General features: G+C 47.5%; 1 protein-coding gene and 1 non-coding gene across 4 annotated transcripts; one reads left to right on the top strand and one right to left on the bottom strand.

Annotated features, from left to right (window-relative positions):
* Positions 1–2134: 2134 nt before the first annotated feature.
* Positions 2135–16830, bottom strand: LOC100093116 (C-type lectin domain family 2 member D-like). Of its 3 annotated transcripts, XM_029082001.2 has the most exons (6): positions 16591–16830; positions 11285–11401; positions 10385–10563; positions 8921–9024; positions 8487–8664; positions 2135–2362 (listed from the first exon to the last, which is right to left on the bottom strand). In XM_029082001.2, exons 1-5 carry the CDS (start codon positions 16733–16735, stop codon positions 8499–8501), a joined length of 711 nt encoding a protein of 236 aa, XP_028937834.1. In that variant the 5' UTR covers positions 16736–16830; the 3' UTR covers positions 2135–2362; positions 8487–8498. The 3 variants fall into 3 exon arrangements, with proteins under 3 accessions (XP_028937834.1, XP_028937832.1, XP_028937835.1); XM_029081999.2 differs by lacking the exon at positions 2135–2362 and having other exon boundaries at positions 7901–8664; XM_029082002.2 differs by lacking the exons at positions 2135–2362; positions 11285–11401 and having other exon boundaries at positions 7901–8664.
* Positions 16831–20609: 3779 nt separating this feature from the next.
* Positions 20610–20747, top strand: LOC114818075. Its single transcript, XR_003765896.1, has one exon. It is a non-coding gene; the product is annotated as a small nucleolar RNA SNORA7 (small nucleolar RNA).
* The last annotated feature ends 2968 nt before the right edge of the window (positions 20748–23715 follow it).

Below are 23715 nucleotides of genomic sequence, written 5' to 3'. Positions count from 1 at the left end.
CAGAGAAGAGGAGGGGCGGGGGGATGATTATCGTTATTATCATTAACCATTTGGCTTTGACTCACTTCTCCCCTTTCCATCCCCAAGCCCTTCTCCAGCTTTGCTTCCTGCACTGGACCTCTCCTGTCCTCCAGTGAGTTGCGGTGGGAAGGATTCAGTGTGCATGGGCAGCCTCCAGCCAGAGAACAGGGCTGCTCCGTGGCCAGCCCAGCCTGCTGCTCCACACTCTTCCTCCACAAAGACCCAGATTGGGCTTGCTGGTCTCCTGACAGTGTGGGACCACAGGCAGGCTCAGAACTGTCTTCTTACCATTTCCTGAATGTCAATTACAGCAAGAGTTGCAGCTTGGGCAGTACAGAATCGTCCAGTTCCTCGTGTCATCAGAAAAATAGTAACATTTCCCTCGGAATCCAATCCAGTCTTCTGCGCAAGGCGCCGTTGCAGGGAATTCTCGGACAGGCTTGGATCTTTCCATTGGAATACAGAAGTGAGATCATCATGAGGAACTGGGAGAAAATCCAAGACAAATTTTCATCCTAACCTCTTCCATTCAAAAAGTTTTAGACGAAAGGGGAGGTTTTGATATTGAGCACAGGGGCAAACTTGGCTTGTTCTAAGAGCGCTGGTCTCCCTTCTCAGTTACCTGTGTAAACTGGCTTGGGGCCAAGGAAGCTCCAGCTTTTCAGAGGGATAATGGGCAGAAGCAGCAGATTCTAACCACAGCCTCAGACAGAGAAAAGGGAGCCGAGGTAGAGGTAGTCTGCCTTATTTTGAAGTAGAAAGTGGATACGATGATGAAGGAATCAATCAACCGAACGTACTGTGTGCACAGCACTGTGCTAAGCACTTGAGAAAGTATTACCAACTCTGTTGTACTGATATATTGCCTGTCCAAAACAAGTATACTGTCAATACACGGGGGAAGAAGCTGGGTCCATAATAGGGTGAGTGCCCAGAAAGACACAGATATAGCCAGAGAAAAGAGCCAAGTAAATAAACCATAAGCTCGTTGTGGGCAGGGGAATGTGTCTGTTGTTGTATTTTACTCTCCCGAGCACTTAGTATATTGCTCTGCACCCAGTAAGCACTGTGTGAGGTCACTGGCTGGTGAGTCCTGGCGTCTGTTTCATTCCCCCTGTTCAGACACTAAGAAAGGTCAGAATCTGAAATGTAAGTAAAGAAGCTGCATGTGAGATGGAGAAAGAACACACACACTCCACACCCCCATGCCCCACCCCCTGACAAACTTCTCTTCCTCCTGCCGGCAGAGAGTAGAGAATCAGGAATTGTAATCCATGGAAGTCTCCAGCTTCACAGTGACTGAACCTTTGTTAGAAGTTTGATGTTAAAGGAGGAGGAGAATGTGCTTATCTGAATGTTAGTGGAGTAAACAGTGCAGGTGGAGGAGCAGGTGGGGCATCGGCCCCATGACGGGAAACACTCGGCATCCCGCACCAGGAATGTGAAAGAAGGGGTTCCTCACCCCCTGTGCTGATCAAATAAAGTATGGAGGAGCAGAGGGGTGGAGATAGGACAGTTGGAAGCCTGAACCGTCGGGAAGGACAGGTGATAAATACCTGCTGCCTCTGACTTTCTGGGTAGCGATTCACTCAATTAACTCACTGTAGGCAGGGAATGTGTCCATTATATTGTTATTTTATATTCTCCCAAGCGCTTAGTACAGTGCTCTGAACACAGTGAGGGCACGGTAAATTCGATTGACTGACTGACTTTATATCGCACTCTCCCAAGTGCTTAGAATGATACTCTGCACATAGTAAACACTAAATACAATCGAATGATCGATAATCACTATTTCCCAGAGATCTGGGCTGCTCCAACACTTTAGTCACCCACTTTACCTTTCCAAAATTCTCTCCGGGCTGGGAGCCCTCGGAAAGTTTCGGCTACTGGACTCAACACCCACTCCCAACTTTAAGGTCGGGAATAATTAGTGGCAGAAATGGGCATGGGTTTCGGTGAGGGAGAAGAAATCATTTGGCTGGGTAGACCAAAGGGCTAAACTCACTTATCTTCTCTGTGCCTCAGTTACCTCATCGGCTAAATGGGGATTAAGACCATGAACCCCATGTGAAACATGTCCCACCTGCCTATCTCGTACCTACCCTAGTGCTCAGTACAGTGACTGGCAGATAGTAAGCAGTTAACAAATACCATTAAATAAAAGAAGGCAACATTACAGCAAGTGAGGATAACTTTGAAATCGCTGAAGTTGGCTTGATTCTTAAATTGCTGCCATCAGTGTTCTACAGCAGGAACGTAGAACCAGAGGAAATCTCTGTTCCAGGAGGCCAGGTGTGAAATGGAAGCCAGAGTGGCCAGGGCGTCAAGCTGCGTGGCTCTGTGGAGAGTAGCATTTTGAGAGGTTGAGTTTTTCTTTAAGTTGTGTCGGTGATTTTCTGAATCATGCAGAAACAACAACATCTTACAGCTATCAGAGTTGCCCAGTCCAGCATACCCTGCTTGGAATTGGTCGGAATTCCCCATCACCTTCAGATTCCTCTGCCAGAAGGTGGGGTTTGGGGCACTGGCATGGTCTTCCAGGTCAGGATTTTCTCTGGGTTGGGCTTCTTCCAGGATCTTTATGGGTGTGGAAAAGTGGAGCAGGAGACAAACCCCTGCCCTGGTTCCAACCTTCTACTAATGCATTTATTGAGCACTTACTATGTGCAGAAGAGTACAATATAACAATGTAACAGACTCACTCTCTGTCCCAACCGCAAGTTTACAATTCCAACCATTCTCTAAACCGCTGCAAGAGACACTCTGCTCTGGGTTTTCATTAAAAAAAAAAAAAGATCCAAAACAAAAAAACAGCAGGGAGAATAGAAAAAAAATTTCCTTTTTTAAAAACATGTATTTTCTAAAGGAAAGAGCTCAGTAGTTCACTGCCTGATGAAAGTCGTCGCAGAGGAGAATTGGCAGTTTGTTTTGCATGGTAAAGATTAATAATTGTGGTATTTGGTAAGAGCTTACTATGTGCCAGACACTGTACTAAGCGCTGGGGTGGATACAAGCAAATCAGGTTGGACAAAGTCCAACTTAACAAATACTTGAATTATTATCTGCTTCTTGTGGACCAGAGTGGCACTAACCGTCATCCAGATAAGTTTTGTTTGTTTTTTCATTATGATATTTGGTAAGCACTTACTATGTGCTAAGCACTGTACTAAGCACTGGGGTAGATTCAAGCTAATCGGGTTGGACACAGTCCTTGTCCCACACTGGACTCACTGTCTTAATTCCCATTTTATAAATGAGAGAACTGAGGCCCAGAGAAATGAAGTGACTTGCCCGAGGTCACACACCAGACAAGTGGCAGAGCCAGGATTAGAACCCAGGTCCTTCTGACTCATTCATTCATTCATTCATTCAATAGTATTTATTGAGCGCTTACTATGTGCAGAGCACTGTACTAAGTGCTTGGGATGAACAAGTCGGCAACAGATAGAGACAGTCCCTGCCGTTTGACGGGCTTACAGTCTAATCGGGGGAGACGGACAGACAAGAACAATGGCAATAAATAGAGTCAAGGGGAAGAACATCTCGTTAAAACAATGGCAACTAAATAGAATCAAGGCGATGTACAATTCATTAACAAAATAAATAGGGTAACGAAAATATATACAGTTGAGCGGACGAGTACATTGCTGTGGGGATGGGAAGGGAGAGGTGGAGGAGCAGAGGGAAAAGGGGAAAAAGAGGGTTAAGCTGCGGAGAGGTAAAGGGGGGATGGCAGAGGGAGCAGAGGGAGAAGAGGAGCGCAGCCTGGGAACGCCTCCTGGAGGAGGTGAGTCTTAAGTAGGGTTTTGAAGAGGGAAAGAGAATCAGTTTGGCGGAGGTGAGGAGGGAGGGCGTTCCAGGACCGCGGGAGGACGTGACCCGGGGGTCAACGGCGGGATAGGCGAGACAGAGGGACGGTGAGGAGGTGGGCGGCAGAAGAGCGGAGCGTGCGGGGTGGGCGGTAGAAAGAGAGAAGGGAGGAGAGGTAGGAAGGGGCAAGGTGATGGAGAGCCTTGAAGCCCAGAGTGAGGAGTTTTTGTTTGGAGCGGAGGTCGATAGGCAACCACTGGAGTTGTTCAAGAAGGGGAGTGACATGCCCAGATCGTTTCTGCAGGAAGATGAGCCGGGCAGCGGAATGAAGAATAGACCGGAGCGGGGCGAGAGAGGAGGAAGGGAGGTCAGAGAGAAGGCCGACACAGTAGTCCAGCCGGGATATAACGAGAGCCCGTAACAGTAAGGTAGCCGTTTGGGTGGAGAGGAAAGGGCGGATCTTGGCGATATTGTAGAGGTGAAACCGGCAGGTCTTGGTAACGGATAGGATGTGTGGGGTGAACGAGAGAGACGAGTCAAGGATGACACCGAGATTGCGGGCCCGAGAGACGGGAAGGATGGTCGTGCCGTCCACGGTGATAGAGAAGTCTGGGAGAGGACCGGGTTTGGGAGGGAAGATGAGGAACTCAGTCTTGCTCATGTTGAGTTTTAGGTGGCGGGCCGACATCCAGGTGGAGACGTCCCGGAGGCAGGAGGAGATGCGAGCCCGAAGGGAGGGAGAGAGGACAGGGGCGGAGATGTAGATCTGCGTGTCATCTGCGTAGAGATGGTAGTCAAAGCTGAATGAGTTCACCGAGGGAGTGAGTGTAGATGGAGAACAGAAGAGGGCCAAGAACTGACCCTTGAGGAACTCCAACAGTTAAAGGATGGGAGGGGGAGGAGGCTCCAGCGAAGGAGACCGAGAATGACCGGCCAGAGAGGTAAGAGGAGAACCAGGAGAGGACAGAGTCCGTGAAGCCGAGGTGAGATAAGGTATGGAGGAGGAGGGGATGGTCGACAGTGTCAAAGGCAGCAGAGAGGTCAAGGAGGATTAGAATGGAGTAGGAGCCATTGGATTTGGCAAGAAGGAGGTCACGGGTGACCTTAGAGAGAGCAGTCTCGGTAGAGTGGAGGGGACGGAAGCCAGATTGGAGGGGGTCTAGGAGAGAATGGGAGTTAAGGAATTCTAAGCATAAGGAATTCTAAGCATACCCAGATTCCCTTCCCTCAGAGGGCCCAGCTTCCAATCCCCTCTTCTCTTAGATGTGTACCCTTTGGGCACTGCTTATTCACCCGACCCTCAGCCCCACAAGCACTCATGTATGTATTCATAACCTATCTATTTTAATGTCTGTCCTCCTCTAGATTATAAGCTCGTTGTGGGCAGGGAATGTGTCTAATAATTCTGTTGTGCTGTACTCTCCTAAGCGTTTCAGCGCTCAATAAATACGACTGACTGATAAACCAACAAGTGCAACCGGGTCCTGGGATCTGCCGGACACAAAGAGCCAAGCGGAGCTTCAGGTGAGACTTTCCTTAATGATAATAATAATAATAATGTTGGTATTTGTTAAGCGCTTACTATATGCAGAGCACTGTTCTAAGCGCTGGGGTAGATACAGGGTCATCAGGTTGTGTCCCACATGAGGCTCACAATCTTAATCCCCATTTTACAGATGAGGTAACTGAGGCACAGAGAAGTTAAGTGACTTGTCCACAGTCACACAGCTGACAAGGTGGGAAAGCAATGTAGACCAGGGTTCTGGGTAACAGCCTCCGGCAGCGGTGAAGCCGCCCAAGAACCCCACCCGAAGCTCCTACCTTGTCCCCGGCTTTGTAGACTCCCCATGTAGCCAAGTCGACGTGGTGTTTGAATCCCGCAATCTGTAAAATTTCCTGACAACCAGCTCGACCTGTTCTAATCTTATTACATAAACATGCGCCTGGAAAAACCCATACATTAGATGCCAACTCTGTCCCTGCGAGAACTCTTGGGCCTGCTTCTTATGAGTCCGGGTATGGAGGAGGCGGGCACGATTTGAACCACACACTTCTAAACCGTGAAAGAAAATGGCGCAGAGGGCAGGGAAGGCTCTCCCCTCAGTCGCCTGTTGGCACCGTGGTTTCTACTGCACCGCTGTATAAAGCTTGGTGAACCCAACCTCATTCTTGTGGAGGTACATAGCCCTACCCTCTACTGGTCCCTTCCTGGTTCCCAGTTTTTCACCCCCAAATCCAAACTCGCCCTGTGGCCTCCGAGGCCCATGTAGGCTCACTCTTCTGGGAACAGGGCGGGAGTGGTGGTATTTCCTTTGGTAAGCTTGCAAAAATGGGAGGATCTTCTGCAGGGCTAATTTGGGAAAATTCTTTTCTCCTAGTGGGAAAAGCACGGGCTTGGGAGTCAGAGGTCGTGGGTTCTAAATCCCGGCTCCACCACTTATCAGTTATGTGACTTGGGGCAAGTCACTTAACTTCTCTGGGCCTCAGTGACCTCATCTGTAAAATGGGGATGAAGACTGGGAGCCCCACGTGGGACAACCTGATTACCGTGTACCTACCGCAGCGTTTAGAACGGTGCTTGGCACATAATAAGCGCTCAACAAATACCATCATCAATATTATTATTATCTACCTAGGGCTCCTCAAAAGCCCACTGTGGGCAGGGAACATGTTTACCATTGAATTGTATTCTCCCAAGGGCTTAATGCAGTGATCTGCACACAATAAGCATTCAAAAAATGGAATTGATCGATTGGTGACATCACCAGTTCCCCCTGAAGCGATCGATTTGACTTTCCCACTCAGCCAGACACTGCCTGTCCGATCCTTGGGCTGCCGGGGAAGTTGTCAGTGAGGTTAGGATGGTATGGTTTCCCCATCCAGGAACCCGACTGTTAGTCATTCTCTTGAGGTCTGGCTGGATTGTCCATGAGGGCTATTAGCATTAAATGAGGCACCTAGAAGTTAGAAAATTTCCAGAGCACAGAATTTCAAGAAGGAGTTGAATGTAGAAGTGGGTACAGAATTCCCTCGAAGGGCAGGGAATTTTTAGAGAGAAGGGAGAATTCCAGTGAGTGGAAGCAAGGGTAAAACCCCCTGAAATTCCTGGAACTCTTGCCCATCCATCAAAATAATCCGTTAGTGACTCTCCGATCCTTTTGATACTAACATCTTTATTTCGATCTCTCAGCTTGTAAGTTCCTTGGGGGCAGGCGTGACATCTTTTACCTCCCTTGCACTTTCTCAAGTGCCGAGTACAGTGCTCTGCACAGAGTATGATGTGGAGAGGGGAGAAACTGGAGGCTTCCTGCCTTCCCTCTACCACCACCCCTTCAGCACCAGCCCCCAGGACCTCCTGGAAGTGGAGAATTCCACCAGGAGCTTCCACGTCCTGCTTGCCAAGGCTTGGGATGGGGGTTGAATAAAAGAGAGTAAGTGAGGGCAAGTTAGAAGGGCAGGGCAGGCCAGAAGGGAGAAGAGGAAAGGAGGGCTTAGTCAGGGACGGCCTCTCGGAGGAGATGTGCCTTCAGTAAGGCTTTGGAGGACGGAAGAGTAACTGTCTGTCGGATTTGAGGAGGGAGGGTGTGAGTAAAGGGTCGGCAGCGAGATAGCCAAGATCGAGGTACAGTGAGGAGGTTAGCATTAGAGGACTGAAGTCCCCTCATCCAAAGTCCAGGCTTCCAGGGCTACCGCCCCCACAGGCATATCACTTCCCCACCCCCCACATGCCTCCCAGGGCAGCCCCACCCCCACACTGTTCTCCTGGAGTTTCCCAGCTTCATGCTGCCAACGGGGCTGGGAAGCACCTGCCCTCTCCACCAAGGGACGCTGCTCCCCTCCTGCCCACAGGCCAATGTAACCAGAGACGCTTCTTGACAGTTTTCATAACGGGAACAGTAGTCCTGGCGCTTTTCCATCTCAGGAGCGGAGTTGCAGCCCACTCCGCCTCCCTCCCAGCATGGCTTTAGATCTACTGCCGATAAACGTATCAGGGTTCCTGGAAGGGAAACTCCTCAACCCAAACCCAGCCCAGCATCCCAACAAAGCTGCTCAAAGACTGACATGATCTGTGAAAGGGTCTAAAAATGCTTTATTAAGCCCAAACACTTCGTATACGTTGAAGCGCTTCATAAAAACCAGCTTTAATAGACCTTTATTATCTTCTGTACTGATATTTCAGGTAGAGTAAGAATGTCACATTCTCACAGGCTGAAAGGTTCCTGAGACAATAATAATGATAATGACTGTGCTATTGGTTCAGTGCTCACTATGAGCCAAGCAGTGGGGTAGATACAATTTAATCGGGTCAAACACTCTTCCTGTTCCACGTGGGGCTCAGTCTACGACCCTGCGGGGGAAGGGTTTAGGGAGAAGGACAGTTATAGAAAGGGATGCAGGGGGCAGGAAAGGAAATGCCCATTGTAAGTTGCTATTTCATCCTTTTTGGGAATCGTCAGTACAGTGTAGCTGAGAGGGGGAAACCTCAGCGTGTGGTTGACTTTCAGGCAGCCCTCACTGACTGCAATTCCTAGATCGAAACCAAAATGGTGGTAGATCCATCTGCCCGGGATAACTTCCAGCCTAGCGCTCTCTCCTATAACAGTCTCAGTAAAACCCAATCCAGCTGACAGCAACTGCATATAGCAACTTACAGTGCACATCTCCTATTCAATTTGGGAGTTCTGTGGGTGATCCTTGGAAGCATTTTTTCTCCTCTGGGCATAAAAGCCAGGTTTGCTACAGATCCATCTTCTGTCTGTGTAGCTTCTGGCACTGCTAACTCTTTCATCATTTAGATAAGCACATTCTCCTCTTCCTTTAACTTCAAACCTGTAACAGAAGACAGAGAGTCAGCCACTATCAAGTCGAACATTTCCGTGGACAACAATTCCCAATCCTGTACCTTCTGTTAGCGAGAGTGAGAAAGCAGAAATCTACTGCAAATCTTCTCTCTCTCTCTCTCTCTCTCTCAGACACACACCTCCCTCCCACTTCCCCACCCCCCTTCACCTTCTCTGCTTACACTTCGAGTTCTGACCTTTGCTAGAATCTGAGGAGAGGAAAGAAAACTGAGCCCAAGACTCACCAGCCGGTGAACTTTGTGCCGTTTGTCCATTTCCAGTCCTGGCCCGGTTCCCTGCTCAGTCCGATCCAGTGGTCAGAGGGACCTTTGTGTCGCAACAACAGGTCCTTTTAAAAGGGCACCGAAAGGGTTTGTCAAGGGTGTTCTTAGTTGTGTAGGACTCAACCACTGCGGGGCTCACACATTCCAGCGCTTAGAACAGTGCTTTACACAAAGTAAGCGCTTAACAAATACCATCATCATCATGTGGACTGTATTATTTATTATGGTGCCCTGCCCTTTTGGTGGGAGTGGCTGACTCCCCCTTTGTGAGCTCAGGGGGAAGAGGAAGTGCAGTGTCCGCCCCCCGCCCCCACCCCAAGTCCTGGCCAACTCTCAATTGCCACAATACCCGCCCTCACCAGGAAAGCCTGCTCGTGGCTCCAAGGTGAGGATTTAGCAGGTCTAGGCCTTGTGAATTTTGGTCTGCATCTCCTTGGTTCATAAGTCTTGGCCATTCATTCATAAGTCTCTCTCGCATTCTTATTCATTCATTCAATCATAATGCTTACTATGTGCAGAGCACTGTTCTAAACTCTGGGGTAGATACAGGGTAATCAAGTTGTCCCACGTGAGGCTCACAGTCTTAATCCCCATTATACAGATGAGGTAACTGAGGCACAGAGAAGTGCCCAAGTTCACACAGCTGACAAGTGGCAGAGCTGGGATTTGAACCCATGACCTCTGACTCCCAAGCCCAGGTTCTTTCCACTGAGCCAAGCTGCTTCTCTATCTTAATCTTATCTTATTCAATCTTACTTATTGAATGCTTACTGCGTGCAAAGCACTGAACTAAGTGCTTGGGAGAGAACAGTATAACAGCAGACACATTCCCAGCCCTCAGTGAGATCAGTCTCATTCTTTCTTTGGCTTTTGCTTTTTTTTTCATTCTTTCTCATTCTTTTTTCTCATTCATTCTCTTCTTTCTCACTCTCTTTCTCTTCTTTCCCAGTCTCTTTTTTTTCTCATTCTCATTCTCTCTTTCTCTTTCTCATTCTCTTCCTCTCTCTCCCTCTCTATCTTCCTCTTTCCTTTCTTTGACAGCTCCGAATCACTGAACACACCTCTAGCTTTGCTACTGATCAATCTGTAAACCAATTTACAGAGCATCTCTTGTACAGCTCTATATCAAGACCCTGGGAGAGTACAATAGAAAAAGATGACACATTCATTGCCTTCCACAAGCTCATAACCTAGCCGGGTCTCTCTCTGGGCTCCTGTGTCAGTCCCCTTCTATCCTCCAGTGAGGTGGCTTGGGAAGGATCCAGTGTGCTGGGGCTGAGTCCAGGCAGAGAACAGGGCTCTCCGTGGACAGCACAGCCCAGCCTGCTCTGTTGCCCCACACTCTTCCCCTACAAAGACCCAGGTTGGGCTTGCTGGTCTCCAGTACAGTGAGGGGCCACGGGATTCTCAGAACTGTCTTCTTACCATTTCCCGCTGAGTGTCAATCCCAGTGAGAGAGGCAGAGCGGGAGGAACAGAAGCTCTGGCTAGATGTCCAATTCCTCGTGTCTTCAGAAAAATAGTAACATTTCTCTCGGAATCCAATCCAGTCATCTGGGCAAGGAGCAGCTATAGGGAATTCTGGGAGAGGCTTGGCTTTTTCTACTGAAAATACAACAGTGAGATGGACATGAGGGACTGGGAGAAAAAAAGAAATCTGAGACATGTAACCCAAAGTAAGGCAGATACCCCGCTGCCTTCTCATCTGCATATTCTCCACTCTGAGGCTGGATGGACCCTGCAGCCCATTAACCCTCAGAAACTGGCATTCGACCTGGCCCCCAAGGCTTCAAGCACTGGAGGCCACCTCTATGTCTTGCAGGATAAAAGTGTGAGCAAACAAGGGAAGGGCTGAGACCGTGGCAGCTAATGAGAAAGACCAGTCCATCTGAGGTGTTCTGATCCCTGCTTTCCCATCCAGGAGATGGGGGAAGGAAAGGTCTCGGGGTCACATTTCCACCTCTGCAGGGAGAAACACCACCCACCACCCCCAGACTGAGTTGAAGCAAACTCCACTAAGAATGCACGCTGGGCCCCAAAGAGCCCCATATCTTGGGCGCTAAGCTTGAGTTTCAGGAAGCGGGTAGCTTCACCCCTGGGCAGAACAGTAAGGAAAACCAAATATTTGTTAGCTTCCTGACAGTGAATAAATAGACACAGGTCACCCACGGGGAAAAAGCAAGGTCCTAGACTCACAAGGCCATGATGGAGCTTAACAGCCAATGCCAACAAAGATCTTGGATTTCTCTGGAAGAAAAGAGCCTAGTAAATACGAAACTGCAATATCGTCAGTCTGGTCAGAAAAACTGAGAAATCGATAACTCACTTGCCAACATGCAGCACAGAGCAATCACCAAGAAGGCCAGAAGTGTGATAACCAGAGCTAACAGATGAATACAAACTGGTTTAACATTTCCAAGAAGTTTTGTCAGTGGCCAGTTACCTGAAAAATACAAACCAATGACTTTTCCCTCTCTGATAATCTCTTTTATTATGCCGGCTAGTCATGCAATGTTTTTTCTATGTTTTCGGTTCTGTGGAAAATATTTCGGCCAGACTTCTGATATAGTTTTCATTCCCAGAAGCAACACTGGCATTCAAGAGTGCCTACTGTATTCAGGGTATGTTTGAGAACCTATAATTGAAGTCAAAGACGTGGTTCCCGCCCTCAAGAAAACTACAGTCTGTTGAGGGAGGCAGGTGGATAGAAAATATGCGGAATAAGTCATTGGAGAGTGAACAGTTGAAGATGTTGGTCAGGGAGGGAAGAAGTGAGGCGGCAAGTGTTTTGATACGGTGTGAAGGGATGGGGTAAATTTTGAGAGGAGGTGGGAGATTTATTGTTAAACTGCTGAAACTGAGAGGAGAGTCGAAGAAGGGTCAGGAGTTGGGAAAGCCTGGGGAGGAGCAGGGCTATTTTAGGGGTATCTCCCCTGATGATTTCAATTTGATCAGAGAAGTATGTGGCCAGGTCATCGGGGGTAAGAGATTGGTGGAGGGCAAGATGCTTGAGGTGGGAGTTATTGCCTTCAACAATAACAATAGTTCTGAACTAGCTGTCCTGGGCAGTAGGGATGGGAGTCAAAAAGGATGAAGAAATAATGTTGCTGGGAAGTGGAGAGAGCAGAGTTATCACAGGTGATAATAAGCTTCAGGTGGATGAGATGGAAAGATAACCCCCTTTTCTGCCAGTGATTCTCCCCAGCTTATGCTCAAGTGTAATAATAATAATAATGGTACTTGTGAGGCACTTACTATATGCCAGGCACTTTTCAAAGCTCTGGAGTAGATACAAGATAATTGGGTTGAACACAGTCCCTGTTCCATGGGCGCTGACAGTCTTAATCTCCCTTTTACAGATGAAGGAACTGAGGCCCAGAGAAGTGAAGTGACTTGCCCAAGATCACACAGCAGACAAGTGGCAGTGTAGGGATTAGAGCCCAGGTCATTCCGACTCCCAGACCCGTGCTCTATCCACTAGGCCCAGAAGCGTACTGTGAAGGTGATCCAGGGCTATAGATTTGTAGTACAAAATCAGTGAAGGGACAGCGGGTAGAGTGAACTGAGTTTAGTGGAAAGGGTAGTGTTGAGGCAGTGTGGTCTAGTGGATAGAGCGTGGGCCTGGGAGTCAGAAAGACCTGGGTTCTAATCCTGACCCTGTCACTTGTCTCCTGTATGACCTTGGGCAAGTCACTTCACTTCTCTGTGCCACAGTTACCTCATCTGGGAAAAGGGGATTAAGACCCTGAGCTCCATGTGGGAAGGGGACTGTGTCCAACCCAATTACACTTGTTTCTACCCTAGTGCTTAGTACAGTGCCTAGCACATAGTGCTTAACAAATACCACAGTTATTAGTATTATTATTAGTTTAGATTTGTATAAAGAAGATAGTGTAGATATGGAGACCAAATAGGCTTGATAACTTTAGAAAATTGGCTGCGGTCAAAGGATGATTAAAAATAATAATAATAATGATGTTGGTATTTGTTAAGAGCTTACTATGTGCAGAGCACTGTTTTAAGCGCTGGGGTAGATACAGGGGAATGAGGTTGTCCCACGTGAGGCTCACAGTCTTCATCCCCATTTTACAGAGGAGGGAACTGAGGCACAGAGAAGTGAAGTGACTTGCCCACAGTCACACAGCTGACAAGGGGCAGAGGCGGGATTCGAACTCATGACCTCTGACTCCCAAGCCTGGGCTCTTTCCACTGACCCATGCTGCTTCTCTGATTAGAGGTCTCTGTTGAGGAACGGAACAGATTTGTGGGGAGGAGACGCGTAGCGAGAATTCAGGTGAGGAGGTTGTGGTCAGATAGAGGGATTTCACAGGCGGCGAAGGGGTGAGGTTGGGCAGAGCAGGAGATCAATGGAGTTGAAGAGTAAGAGGAAGTCTCCTGGACACAGTAAGAGCTCAATCAATTGCTCACTGATTAATTTATTCTTTCCCTTTCTGATTCTACAGTTTTTGGACCTGCTAAGTTTCTGCTTCCTTGAACTCATTTCAGACTGAGAAGAAAAGCACAAACGAAAGTAGAAGGAGAGAAGATTGAGAAAGAGGATGTGAAAGGGGATGAGGGAAAAGGAAAGGGTGGGAAGGGGAGAAATTTGCAAGTGGGAAATCCCAGAGTTACCCCTCCAATGGGTAAAGCATGGGCCTGGGAGCCAGAGGACCTGGGTTCTAATCCCTGATCCACCACTTGCATGCTTTGCGAGGTTGCACAAGTTGCTTAATTTGTCTACGCCTCAGTTTCCTTAACTGCAAAATGGGAATTCAATATTTGTTCTTCCTCCTACTGTTAGCACCATGTAAAAAGGGAAGCTGTCCATCCTGATTAACTTCTATCTTCCCCAGGGCTTGGAACAGTGCTTGATACATAGTAAGAACTTAAACACCATCAAAAAAGTCCATCTCCACCCCCAGCTTTCCCTCTCCCAGCAGTGCCCACAGAGGAAAACTCCTCTGTCCTCTCCCCCTTCCCTCCTGCCTAGGCTCCTCAACTCTGCTGGATGCTCCCTCTCGGTCTTTCAGCCAGTCAACTGTACGTATTGAGTGCTCAGTGTGTGCAGAGCACTGTACTAAACACTTGGGAGAGTATAATAGAGCAATATAAGAGACACATTCCCTGCCCACAGATTACACTATGCATGTAAGTGCTGTAGTGCTGAGCAGGGGGATAAACGAAAGGAGCAAGTAAGGGTGAGGCAGAAGGGAGTTGAAGAAAAGGAAAAGAGGGTTTAGGAAGGGAAGACCTCTTGGAGGAGATGTGCCTTTACTTTGAAGCCGGGGAGAATAATCGTTTATCGGTTATGAGGAGGGAAGGCATTCCAGGCCAAAGTCAGGATGTGGGCGAGATATCGGCGGCATGATAGACGAGATGGAGGTACAGGTAAATGGGCTGGGTTGTAGTATAAGAGTAGCGAGGTGAGGTAGGAGGGGCAAGGTGATTAAATGCTTTAAAGCCGATGGTGAGGAGTTTCTGTTTGATGTGGAGGTGGATGGGCAACCACTGGAAGTTCTTGAGAAGTGGGAAAACATGGCTCGAATGTTTCTTTAGAAAAACGATCGGGGCAGCAGAGTGAAGTATAGAGGAGAGAAGACAGGAGGCAGGGAGGTCAGGAAGGAAGCTGATACAGTAATGAAGGTGGGATAGGATAAGTGATGGGATTAACGTGGTAGCCGTTTGAAAGGGTGGATCTCAGCGATGACGCGAAGGTCGAACCGACCGAATTTAGTAATGGATTGAGTGAGAGAGACAAGTCAGCAATATTCATTCATTCAATAAATACGATTGAATGAATTCAATCAACTGTATTTATTGAGTGCTTACTGTGCACAGAGCACTGTACTAAGCACTTGGGAGATTACAGTATAACAATAAACTGACACATTCCCTGCCCACAACGACCTTACAGTCTAGAGGGAGAGACGGACAATAATATAAATAAATTTCAGATATGAACGTAAGTGCTATGGGGCTGGGAAGGGAATGAAGGAAGGGAGCGAGTCAGGGCAATACACAAGGGAGTGGAAGAGAAGGAAAAGAGTGATTAGTCAGGGAAAATGTCTTGGAGGAGACATGCCTTCAATATGGTTTTGAAGGTGTGGGAGTGTCACTGTCAGATAAGAGGACGGAGGATTCATTCATTCAATAGTATTTATTGAGCGCTTACTATGTGCAGAGCACTGTACTAAGCGCTAGGAATGAACAAGTCAGCAACAGATAGAGACAGTCCCTGCTGTTTGACGGGCTTACAGTCTTATCGGGGGAGACAGACAGACAAGGACAATGGCAATAAATAGAGTCAAGGGGACGAACATCTCGAAAACAATGGCAACTAAATAGAATCAAGGCGATGTAAATATGGTATTTAAGTGCTTACTATGTGCCAGACAGAAGCATTGTGCTTCAGTGGACAGAGCATGGGCTTGGGAGTCGGAGGTCACGGGTTTGAATTCCCACTGTGCCACTTGTCAGCTGTGTGACTGTGGGCAAGTCTCTTGACTTCTCTGTGCCTCAGTGACCTCATCTGTAAAATGTGGATGAAGATTGTGAGCCTCACGTGGGACCACCTGATGACCCTGTATCTCCCCCAGCGCTTAGAACAGTGCTTTGCACATAGTAAGCGCTTAACAAATACCAACATTATTATTATTATTATTACCTATCCCAGCGCTTAGAACAGTCTTCGGCACATAGTAAGCGCTTAACAAAGGCTTTCCCCCTTCTTAGACTGGGAGCGCGTTGTGGGACAGGGTCATCTCTATCGGTTGCCGAAGTGTAATAATGTTGGCATTTGTTAGTCGCTTACTATGTGCCGAGCACTGTTCTAAGCGTGGGGATAGCTACAGGGTCATCAGATTGTCGCACGCGAGGCTCACAGTCTCCAACCCCATTTTCCAGATGAGGTCACTGAGGCACCGGGAAGTTTGTATTCGTATTTGTTAAGTGCTTACTATGTGCAGAGCACTGTTCTAAGCACTGGGGTAGACACTGGGTAATCAGGTTGTCCCAAGTGAGGTTTACAGTCTTCATCCCCCTTTTACAGATGAGGTAACCGAGGCACAGAGAAGTGAAGTGACTTGCCCACGGTCACACAGCTGACAAGTGGCAGAGTTGGGATTGGAACCCATGTTGAAGTGACTTGCCCCAAGTCCCACAGCTGACAGGTGGCGGAACCGGGATTAGAACCCACGACCTCCTGAGCCCGGCCTCTTTCCCCTGAACCCCGCTGCTTCGCTACCTTCCAACCGCTTAGTAATAATAATAATGTTGGTATTTCTGAAGCGCTTACTCTGTGCAGAGCACTGTTCTAAGCGCTGGGGGAGATACAGGGTCATCAGGTTGTCCCACGTGAGGCTCACAGTCTTCATCCTCATTTTACAGTTGAGGGAACTGAGGCCCAGAGAAGTGAAGTGACTTGCCCACAGTCCCACAGCTGACAAGTGGCAGAGGCGGGATTCGAACCCATGACCTCGGACTCCCAAGCCCGGGCTCTTTCCACGGAGCCACGCTGCTTCTCTGCACACGGTAAGCGCTCAATAAATCCGACTGAAGGAATGAATGAACGAATAGCATTATTATTATTATTATTAGAATTTCGCCCCCACCCCGCAGAAGCCCCCGTTTTACCCGTGTCCTCCGGGTTCCTTAGCTGCGGCCGCCTTTTGCTTCGTGCACGCCCGGCATTCCCGGTTTTCCCAGTTTTCCCGGCCTCTCCCGCCTGGAGCAGCGTCCCTGTGGGTGCGGAGCTCAGATGTTCCTGTCCCGCTCCCATCGCCGCCTCCCAAACCCCTGGCTCACGGCCGGTGGCCACAGCCGCTTATATTCATTCAATAGTATTTATTGAGCGCTTACTATGTGCAGAGCACTGTACTAAGCGCCTGGAATGGACAATTCGGTAATAATATATATAGGCTCCCCGAAGCCCCGCCCCCCGCCCAGCCCCGAAAGGGTGGGAGGAGCGAAAACAGGGAAAGGTGACATCATAATAATGATAATAATCATGTTGGCATTTATTAATAATAACGTTGGTATTTGTTAAGCGCTTCCTATGTGCCGAGCACTGTTCTAAGCGCTGGGGAAGATACAGGGTAATCAGGTTGTCCCACGTGAGGCTCACAGTCTTCATCCCCATTTTTCAGATGAGGTAACTGAGGCAGGGAGAAGTGACTCCACAGTCACACAGCTGACAAGTGGCAGGGCCGGGATTCGAACCCATGACCTCTGACTCCCAACAGGGCTCTTTCCACTGAGCCACGCTGCTGCTCTAGTATCTGGCACCTAGTAAGCGCTTAGCAGCTACCGTAATTACTATTGGAAAGAGAGCACTGACTGAGTGCAGTGGTCGGAGTTTCGGCAGCATGTTTAGAAGAATGGGCCACCTGTGGATGTTTCTGAGATTGGTAAAGAGAGGTGCCCAAAGACATCTTGGAAAATTGATCTCGCTTTTGCTCTTGCCTACAGAACACCTTTATATGGCTGCCCCGCCTTCAGTTTACACTTAATATGTCAAAAATTAACTCTTTCTCTTACCTCCCAGATCCTCTCCCGCAACTTCCTTTCCCAACACCATTGACGACACTACCATCGTCCTTGTATCCCATGCCCACAACCCTGCACCATAATCCCTGATTCCCCTATCGACTCCCGTACTTGTTGTCTTCCTAAATCTGGTTTGTTTTTTTTTTTCCTGCAAATCTCTGGATCGACCCCAGTCTCTCCATCCACAGTCTTTACAATACTGCCCCGTGGGACTGTTGGCACTGTGGGGCCCAGATGTCAGTTGGCCAAACTGTACATCACCCGCCCCAGTTTGTAATCCGCTTTTTTCGGTCTACTTCCATTCTTGGGATTCCGAGTGGCAGACAAGACACTTCTAGTAATTCACTGATGGCTTTTCTAGTCTAAATTAAATAGAGATGTGGCTTTATGGCCTCCTTGTGGTCTGGCCTGGAATTAGCCAAATAGTAGAGCTGTGAAAATGGGCTTTATTTTTTAAATGATATTTATTACTACTAATAATGGTATTTATTAAGCGCTTGCTATGTGGCAGGTACTGTACTAAGCACTAGGGCAGATGCAAGATAATCGGATTGGATACTTTCCATGTTCCACACGGGGCTCACAGTCTTAACCTCCATTTTACAGACGAAGTGATTCAGGCACGGAGAAATTAAGTGAAGTGCCCAACGTCACACAGCAGACAAGTGATGGAGCTAGGATTAGAACCTGGGTCCTTCTGACTCCCAGGTCCGTGGTCTATCCACTGGGCCGTGCTGCTTCTCTTGTGGAAAAGGAATCATGAATTATTACTAATAATAATAACGTCGTGGTATTTGTTGAGTACTTACTATCTGCCAAGTACTCTACTAAGCACTGGGGTAGAAGCGAGATCAACAGATCAGACACATTTCCTGTCCCAAATGGGGGTCATAGGTTGAAGACGGAGAATGGGTATTGAACCATTATATTCTATATAATTAATAATTATAATATATAATTAATTCTATATAATTGGTATAGAATTATCCAGTCATTCAATCAGCAATATTTATCGAGCACCTGCTGTGGGCAGAGCACTGTTCTAAGAGCTTGGGAGAGTACTATAGAACTGATAGACATGATCCTTGTCCTCGAGGAGCTTAAATCTAGTGGGAGAGACAGAAACTGAAAGAAATTACAAATAGAAGGCGGTAATGGAATACTAAGATATGAACCTAAGTGCTACGAGAAGATGTGAGCATCTAAGTGCTTAAGTGATACAGAAGCCTGAAGTGGTAGCGAGAGGGATTTAGGGCTGGGAGATGAGAAATTAATAATTGTGACATTTTATAAGCACTTACTATGTGCCAAGATTGTACTAAGCATTGGGTTGGATGCAAGATAATCAGGTTGGTCACAGGCCCTCTTCTCCCACTCCCTTCTGTGTCACCCTGACTTGCTCCCTTTGTTCTTCCCCTCTCCCATCCCCACAGCACTTATGTACGTATCTATCATTTATTTATTTATATTAATGTCCGTCTCCCCCGCTAGACTGTAAGCTCGTTGTGGACAGGGAATATTTCTGTTTATTGTTGTATTGTACTCTCCCAAGGGCTTAGTACAGTGCTCTGCATACAGTAAGTGCTCAATAAATATGATGGAATGAATGAATATGATTTAAAAAGGTGTTTAAAGATGGAGAGAGTGGTGATGGTCTGTTAGATGGTCTGCTCTGGAAGTCAGAAGGACCTGTGTTCTAATCCCAGATCTGCCACTTGTCTCCTGTGTGACTTCAAGTAAATCACTTAATTTCTCTGCGCCACAGTTACCTTATCTGTAAAATGGGGATAAGACTTGTGAGCCCCATGTGGGACATGGACTGTGTCCATCCGGATTAGCTTGTATCTACCCCAGCGTGTAGTAATCAGTCAGTCAGACATATTTATTGAGTGCTTACTCTGTGGCGCACGCTTTACTAAGCGCTTGGGAGAGTACAGTATAGCAGAGTTGGTAGCCTACAATAATAATAATAATTATGGTATTTGTTAAGTGTTTACTATGTGCCAAGCACTGTTCTAAGCGCTGGGGTAGACACAGGGTAATCAGGTTGTCCCTTACGGGACTCACACTTTTAATCCCCATTTTACAGATGGGGTAACTGAGGCACAAAGAAGTTAAGAGTCTTGCCCAAGGTCACGCAACAGACAAGTGGCAGAGCCGGGATCAGAACCCACGTTTTCTGACTCCCAAACTCGGGCTCTTTCCACTAAGCCACTTACGGTCTAGTACAGTTTCTGGGACATAGTAAGTGCTAAAAAAGAAGAGAGAAGGTAAATAGGAGGGGAGACAGCTGAAAGAGTGCATTAAAGTCAATGGTCAGGAGTTTCTGCGTGATGCATAGCGGAATGGGCAACCTTTGGGGATTTTAGAGGAGTGGAGAGCTATGTGCAGAAAGATGTTTTAGGAAAAAAATGATTCAGGAAGCGGCATGAAATGTGGCCTGGAGAGAGGAGAGGTTGGAGACAGGGAGGAGAGCGAGGAGTCTGAAGCAGATCTACAACTGGGATACGACAAATATCAGTATCCTGCCAGCTTTTGGTTGTTTGGACAGAGTCGAAGGAGTGGATTATGGAAATGCTGTGGAGAAAGAACTGATTAGAGGGAGCAACAGACTAAATATTCAAAGACTTCAAAGAGCGGGAGGAGTCCAAAATGATGCTAGGGTTAAGGACTTGAGAGACAATAAGGAGGGTGGTGGTGTCAAATTGGAGGAACGGATTTGGAAGGAAAGATGGAGAGTTCAGTTTTGGATGTAGTGAGCCTATGGTGCTGGTGGGATAAAATCAAATAATAAAAGCTTAACGAGTTTCAGACAACAGGGGGATAAAATCAAATAATAAAAGCTTAACAAATATCAGAAAATAAATAAAACAGGAGTGGTGGACAGAGCATGGGCCTGGGAGCCAGAAGGACTTGAGTTCTAATCCCAGCTTCACCACTTGTCTGCTGGGTGATCTTGGCCAAGTCACTTCACTTCTCTGTGCCTCATCTGTAAAATGGGGTTTCAAACTGTGAGCCCCATGTGGGACAGGAACTGCATCCAACCGGATAACCTTGTCCCTACTTCAGCGCTTAGAACAGTGTTTGGAAGGTAGTAAGCGCTTAATCCCCTCTCAGGATCACACCTGGAGAGTTCCCAGTACTCTACCAGTCTCGGCTAGGGGAGGGAGAGTCAAGCAGAGGCCTACCCATTCCATTTCTAGCTTGGGCAATGGCTAGAGAGAGGAAGGCAATCTGTTACAAGTCAAAACTCACCCAAGCTGGGCAGCGGCGTCATGGGAGAGAGTCGAAGGCGGAGACTCGAGTTTACTGCGTGGAAGGCAGCAACGGTAAACCACTTCTGGATTTTTCCCAAGAAAACTCTATGGATACATCACCTGAACGATTGCAGATAGAGATGAGGCGTTCTGGGAGAGATGTGTCCATGGTGTCGCTCTGGGTCGGAAACGACTCGACGGCATAAGCCAAAATAAGCGCTTAACACATACCATCATTATTATTAAATACCAGATTGCAGCAAAGGAGAGAGGCGGGGGCTGGAGAGGTAGGTTCGGGGGTCGTCCACGTTGCGGTGGTATTTGAAACTATAAGAGTAAATGAGATAGCTCTCCAAGGGAATGACTGTAAATTGAGAAAAGAAGGGGACTCAGAACAGAACCTCAAGACGCACCCACAGTTAGGGATTGGGAAGCAGGGGAAGAGCCAGAAATGGAAACAAGTTCATTCTGGGCAGGGAATGTGTCTGTTTATTGTTGCATTGTACTCTCCCAAGCTCTAGAGCACCGGCCTGAGAGTCAGAAGGTCATGGGTTCTAATCCCGGCTCTGCCACCTATCCGCTGTGTGACTTTGAGCAAGTCACTTCACTTCTCTGGGCCTCAGTTCCCTCATCTGGAAAATGGGGATCGAGGCTGGGAGCCCCAAGTGGGACAGGGGCTGTGTCCAACCCGATTTGCTTGTATATACCCCAGCGCTTAGTAATAATAATAATGTTGGTATTCGTTAAGCGCTTACTACGTGCAGAGCACTGTTCTAAGCGCTGGGGTAGATACAGGGTAATCAGGTTGTCCCACGTGAGGCTCACAGTCTTCATCCCCATTTTCCAGATGAGGTAACTGAGGCACAGAGAAGTCAAGAGACTTGCCCACAGTCACACAGCTGACAAGTGGCAGAGTGGGAATTCGAACCCATGACCCCCGACTCCCAAGCCCATGCTCTGTCCACTGAAGCACACTGCTTCTGTCTGGCACATAGTAAGCACTTAAATACCATAATTATTTCTTTTTAAAGGAGGAGGGAGCTCCAGGCCAGAGGAAGGATGCGTATAAAGGGTCAAGGACTGGGTAGTTGTAGGAAATCAGAACCGTGGGATGGTGAGTTTGGGAGAAACTAAGAGTGTGAGTTGAGGTGTAATGTGAGAAAAGAACTAAGAAGTCAGAGGGAGAGAAATGATGGAGTGAAGGAATGCCTTAGTACCCCAGCGCTTAGTACAGTGCCTGGCACATAGTAAGCGCTTAACAAACACCACCGTCATCATCATCATTAATTCAGCGCTCTGCACACGGTAGCCCACCCTCGTCGTTAATGCTTTATTTTGGGGAGCAGCGTGACTCAGTGGGAAAAGCCCGGGCTTGGGAGTCAGAGGTCATGGGTTCGAATCCCAGATCTGCCACTTGCCAGCTATGTGACTGTGGGCAAGTCACTTAACTTCTCTGTGCCTCAGTTACCTCATCTGTAAAATGGGGATGAAGACTGTGAGCCTCACGTGGGACAACCTGATTACTCTGCATCTACCCCAGCGCTTAGAACAGTGCTCTGCGCAAAGTAAGCGCCTAACAAATACCAACATTATTAAGTGTTCAATGGAAACAGTATGGCTCAGTGGGAAGAGCCCGGGCTTGGGAGTCAGCGGTCATGGGTTCGAATCCCGACTCTGCCACTTGTCAGCTGTGTGACTGTGGGCAAGTCACTTCACTTCTCTGTGCCTCAGTTACCTCATCTGTAAAAATGGGAGTTAAGATTGTGAGCCTCACCGGGAACAACCTGATGACCCTGAATCTACCCCAACGCTTAGAACAGTGCTCTGCACCTAGTAAGTGCTTAACAAATACCAACATTATTATTATTATTATTAATAATAGAATTGAATGAATAAATGAATGAATGAGCGAGACTGTTCTTCGACCCTTCTGATTCTAACCACGAGGTGTCACCTTTGCCAATGAAAGCTGAGCCACATTCCACACCTTCAAATTACCTAGATTTTAACCTAGATTTTTTTAGAAGGGCCTTTTTCTGCCATTTTTTCCCCCCCAAATATTGACATAGGGCTTTCTTTCACAAGTATCCCCAAGTCTTACCACGAGGTGGGACCCCTTCAGCCCAAATTTTACGCAAGACCTCCTTTATTTAAAAAAACTAAGAAATCGATGCCTGTGGAAAAAAAACCAAACATTTTAGACAAGTGTTTCGGGAATCCCTCAAAGTTAGCGATTTAGATTTTCTTTTCCAGGCAACACAAAACTAAATGTTGGAATCAAATCATTTCTTCTGAAACCCCTTTATGCACGCATCTCTCCACTTATCGAAAACCTCCAATGGTTACCCATTCCTCTTGGCATCAAGGCAGAAATTTTAGACAACTGCATCAGCTCTCTCCCCCTACTTATCCTCGCTCTTCTCCCAGTAGAAACCAGTTTACACTCTTCATTCCTCCCAAGCCTCTTCACTGTATTCACTCTCACCTGCCTAGAACCCCTTCCTGCTGCAAATTTTCAGACCTCAGCTCTCCCCATCTTCAAAGTCCTCCTGAAATCCCCTCTCCCTCAGAAAGCCCTCCCCAATCTTTTTTTTCTAGTCTTGATCTCCCACTATCTCCACGTTTAGGGACTCACAATTACAAACATCATTTCATAGGTTCTACTATTTAGGTAAATATTTCCATTCTCTTTTTCCTCCTATCTGTAAACTACTTTTGTGTCTGTCCCCGTTCATTAGATTGTTTTGTCGTTCCTTCTATTGTAGCCCAACTGCTTAGTAAAGTCCACCACACATAGCAGACACTCAGTATATATTATTAAATAGGTGTGGTTCCCACGGAATACAAGATGGCTCTACAGACACGTAGATGTATATGGTATGTGCACATACGTGCATACGTTGGTTAGAATTAAAAGGTTTGGCACAGGGCCTAGTTCTAAGAGACTGTGGCAGAG

Source organism: Ornithorhynchus anatinus, chromosome 17, assembly GCF_004115215.2.
Source record: "Ornithorhynchus anatinus isolate Pmale09 chromosome 17, mOrnAna1.pri.v4, whole genome shotgun sequence".
NCBI classification, from domain to species: domain Eukaryota; kingdom Metazoa; phylum Chordata; class Mammalia; order Monotremata; family Ornithorhynchidae; genus Ornithorhynchus; species Ornithorhynchus anatinus.
This window is presented reverse-complemented; position numbering and strand designations above follow the sequence as displayed.

Excerpts from the sequence above, each read along its gene's own strand:
- LOC100093116 (XM_029082001.2), bottom strand. The coding sequence starts at position 16,735 with ATGGGAGCGGGACAGGAACATCTGAGCTCCGCACCCACAGGGACGCTG. Across the intron at positions 11,402-16,590 it reads AAGGAACCCGGAGGACACGG|GTAACTGGCCACTGACAAAA; the intron begins GTAAAACGGGGG and ends TGTATTTTTCAG. Across the intron at positions 9,025-10,384 it reads TTGACACTCAGCGGGAAATG|GACCTGTTGTTGCGACACAA; the intron begins GTAAGAAGACAG and ends CCCTTTTAAAAG.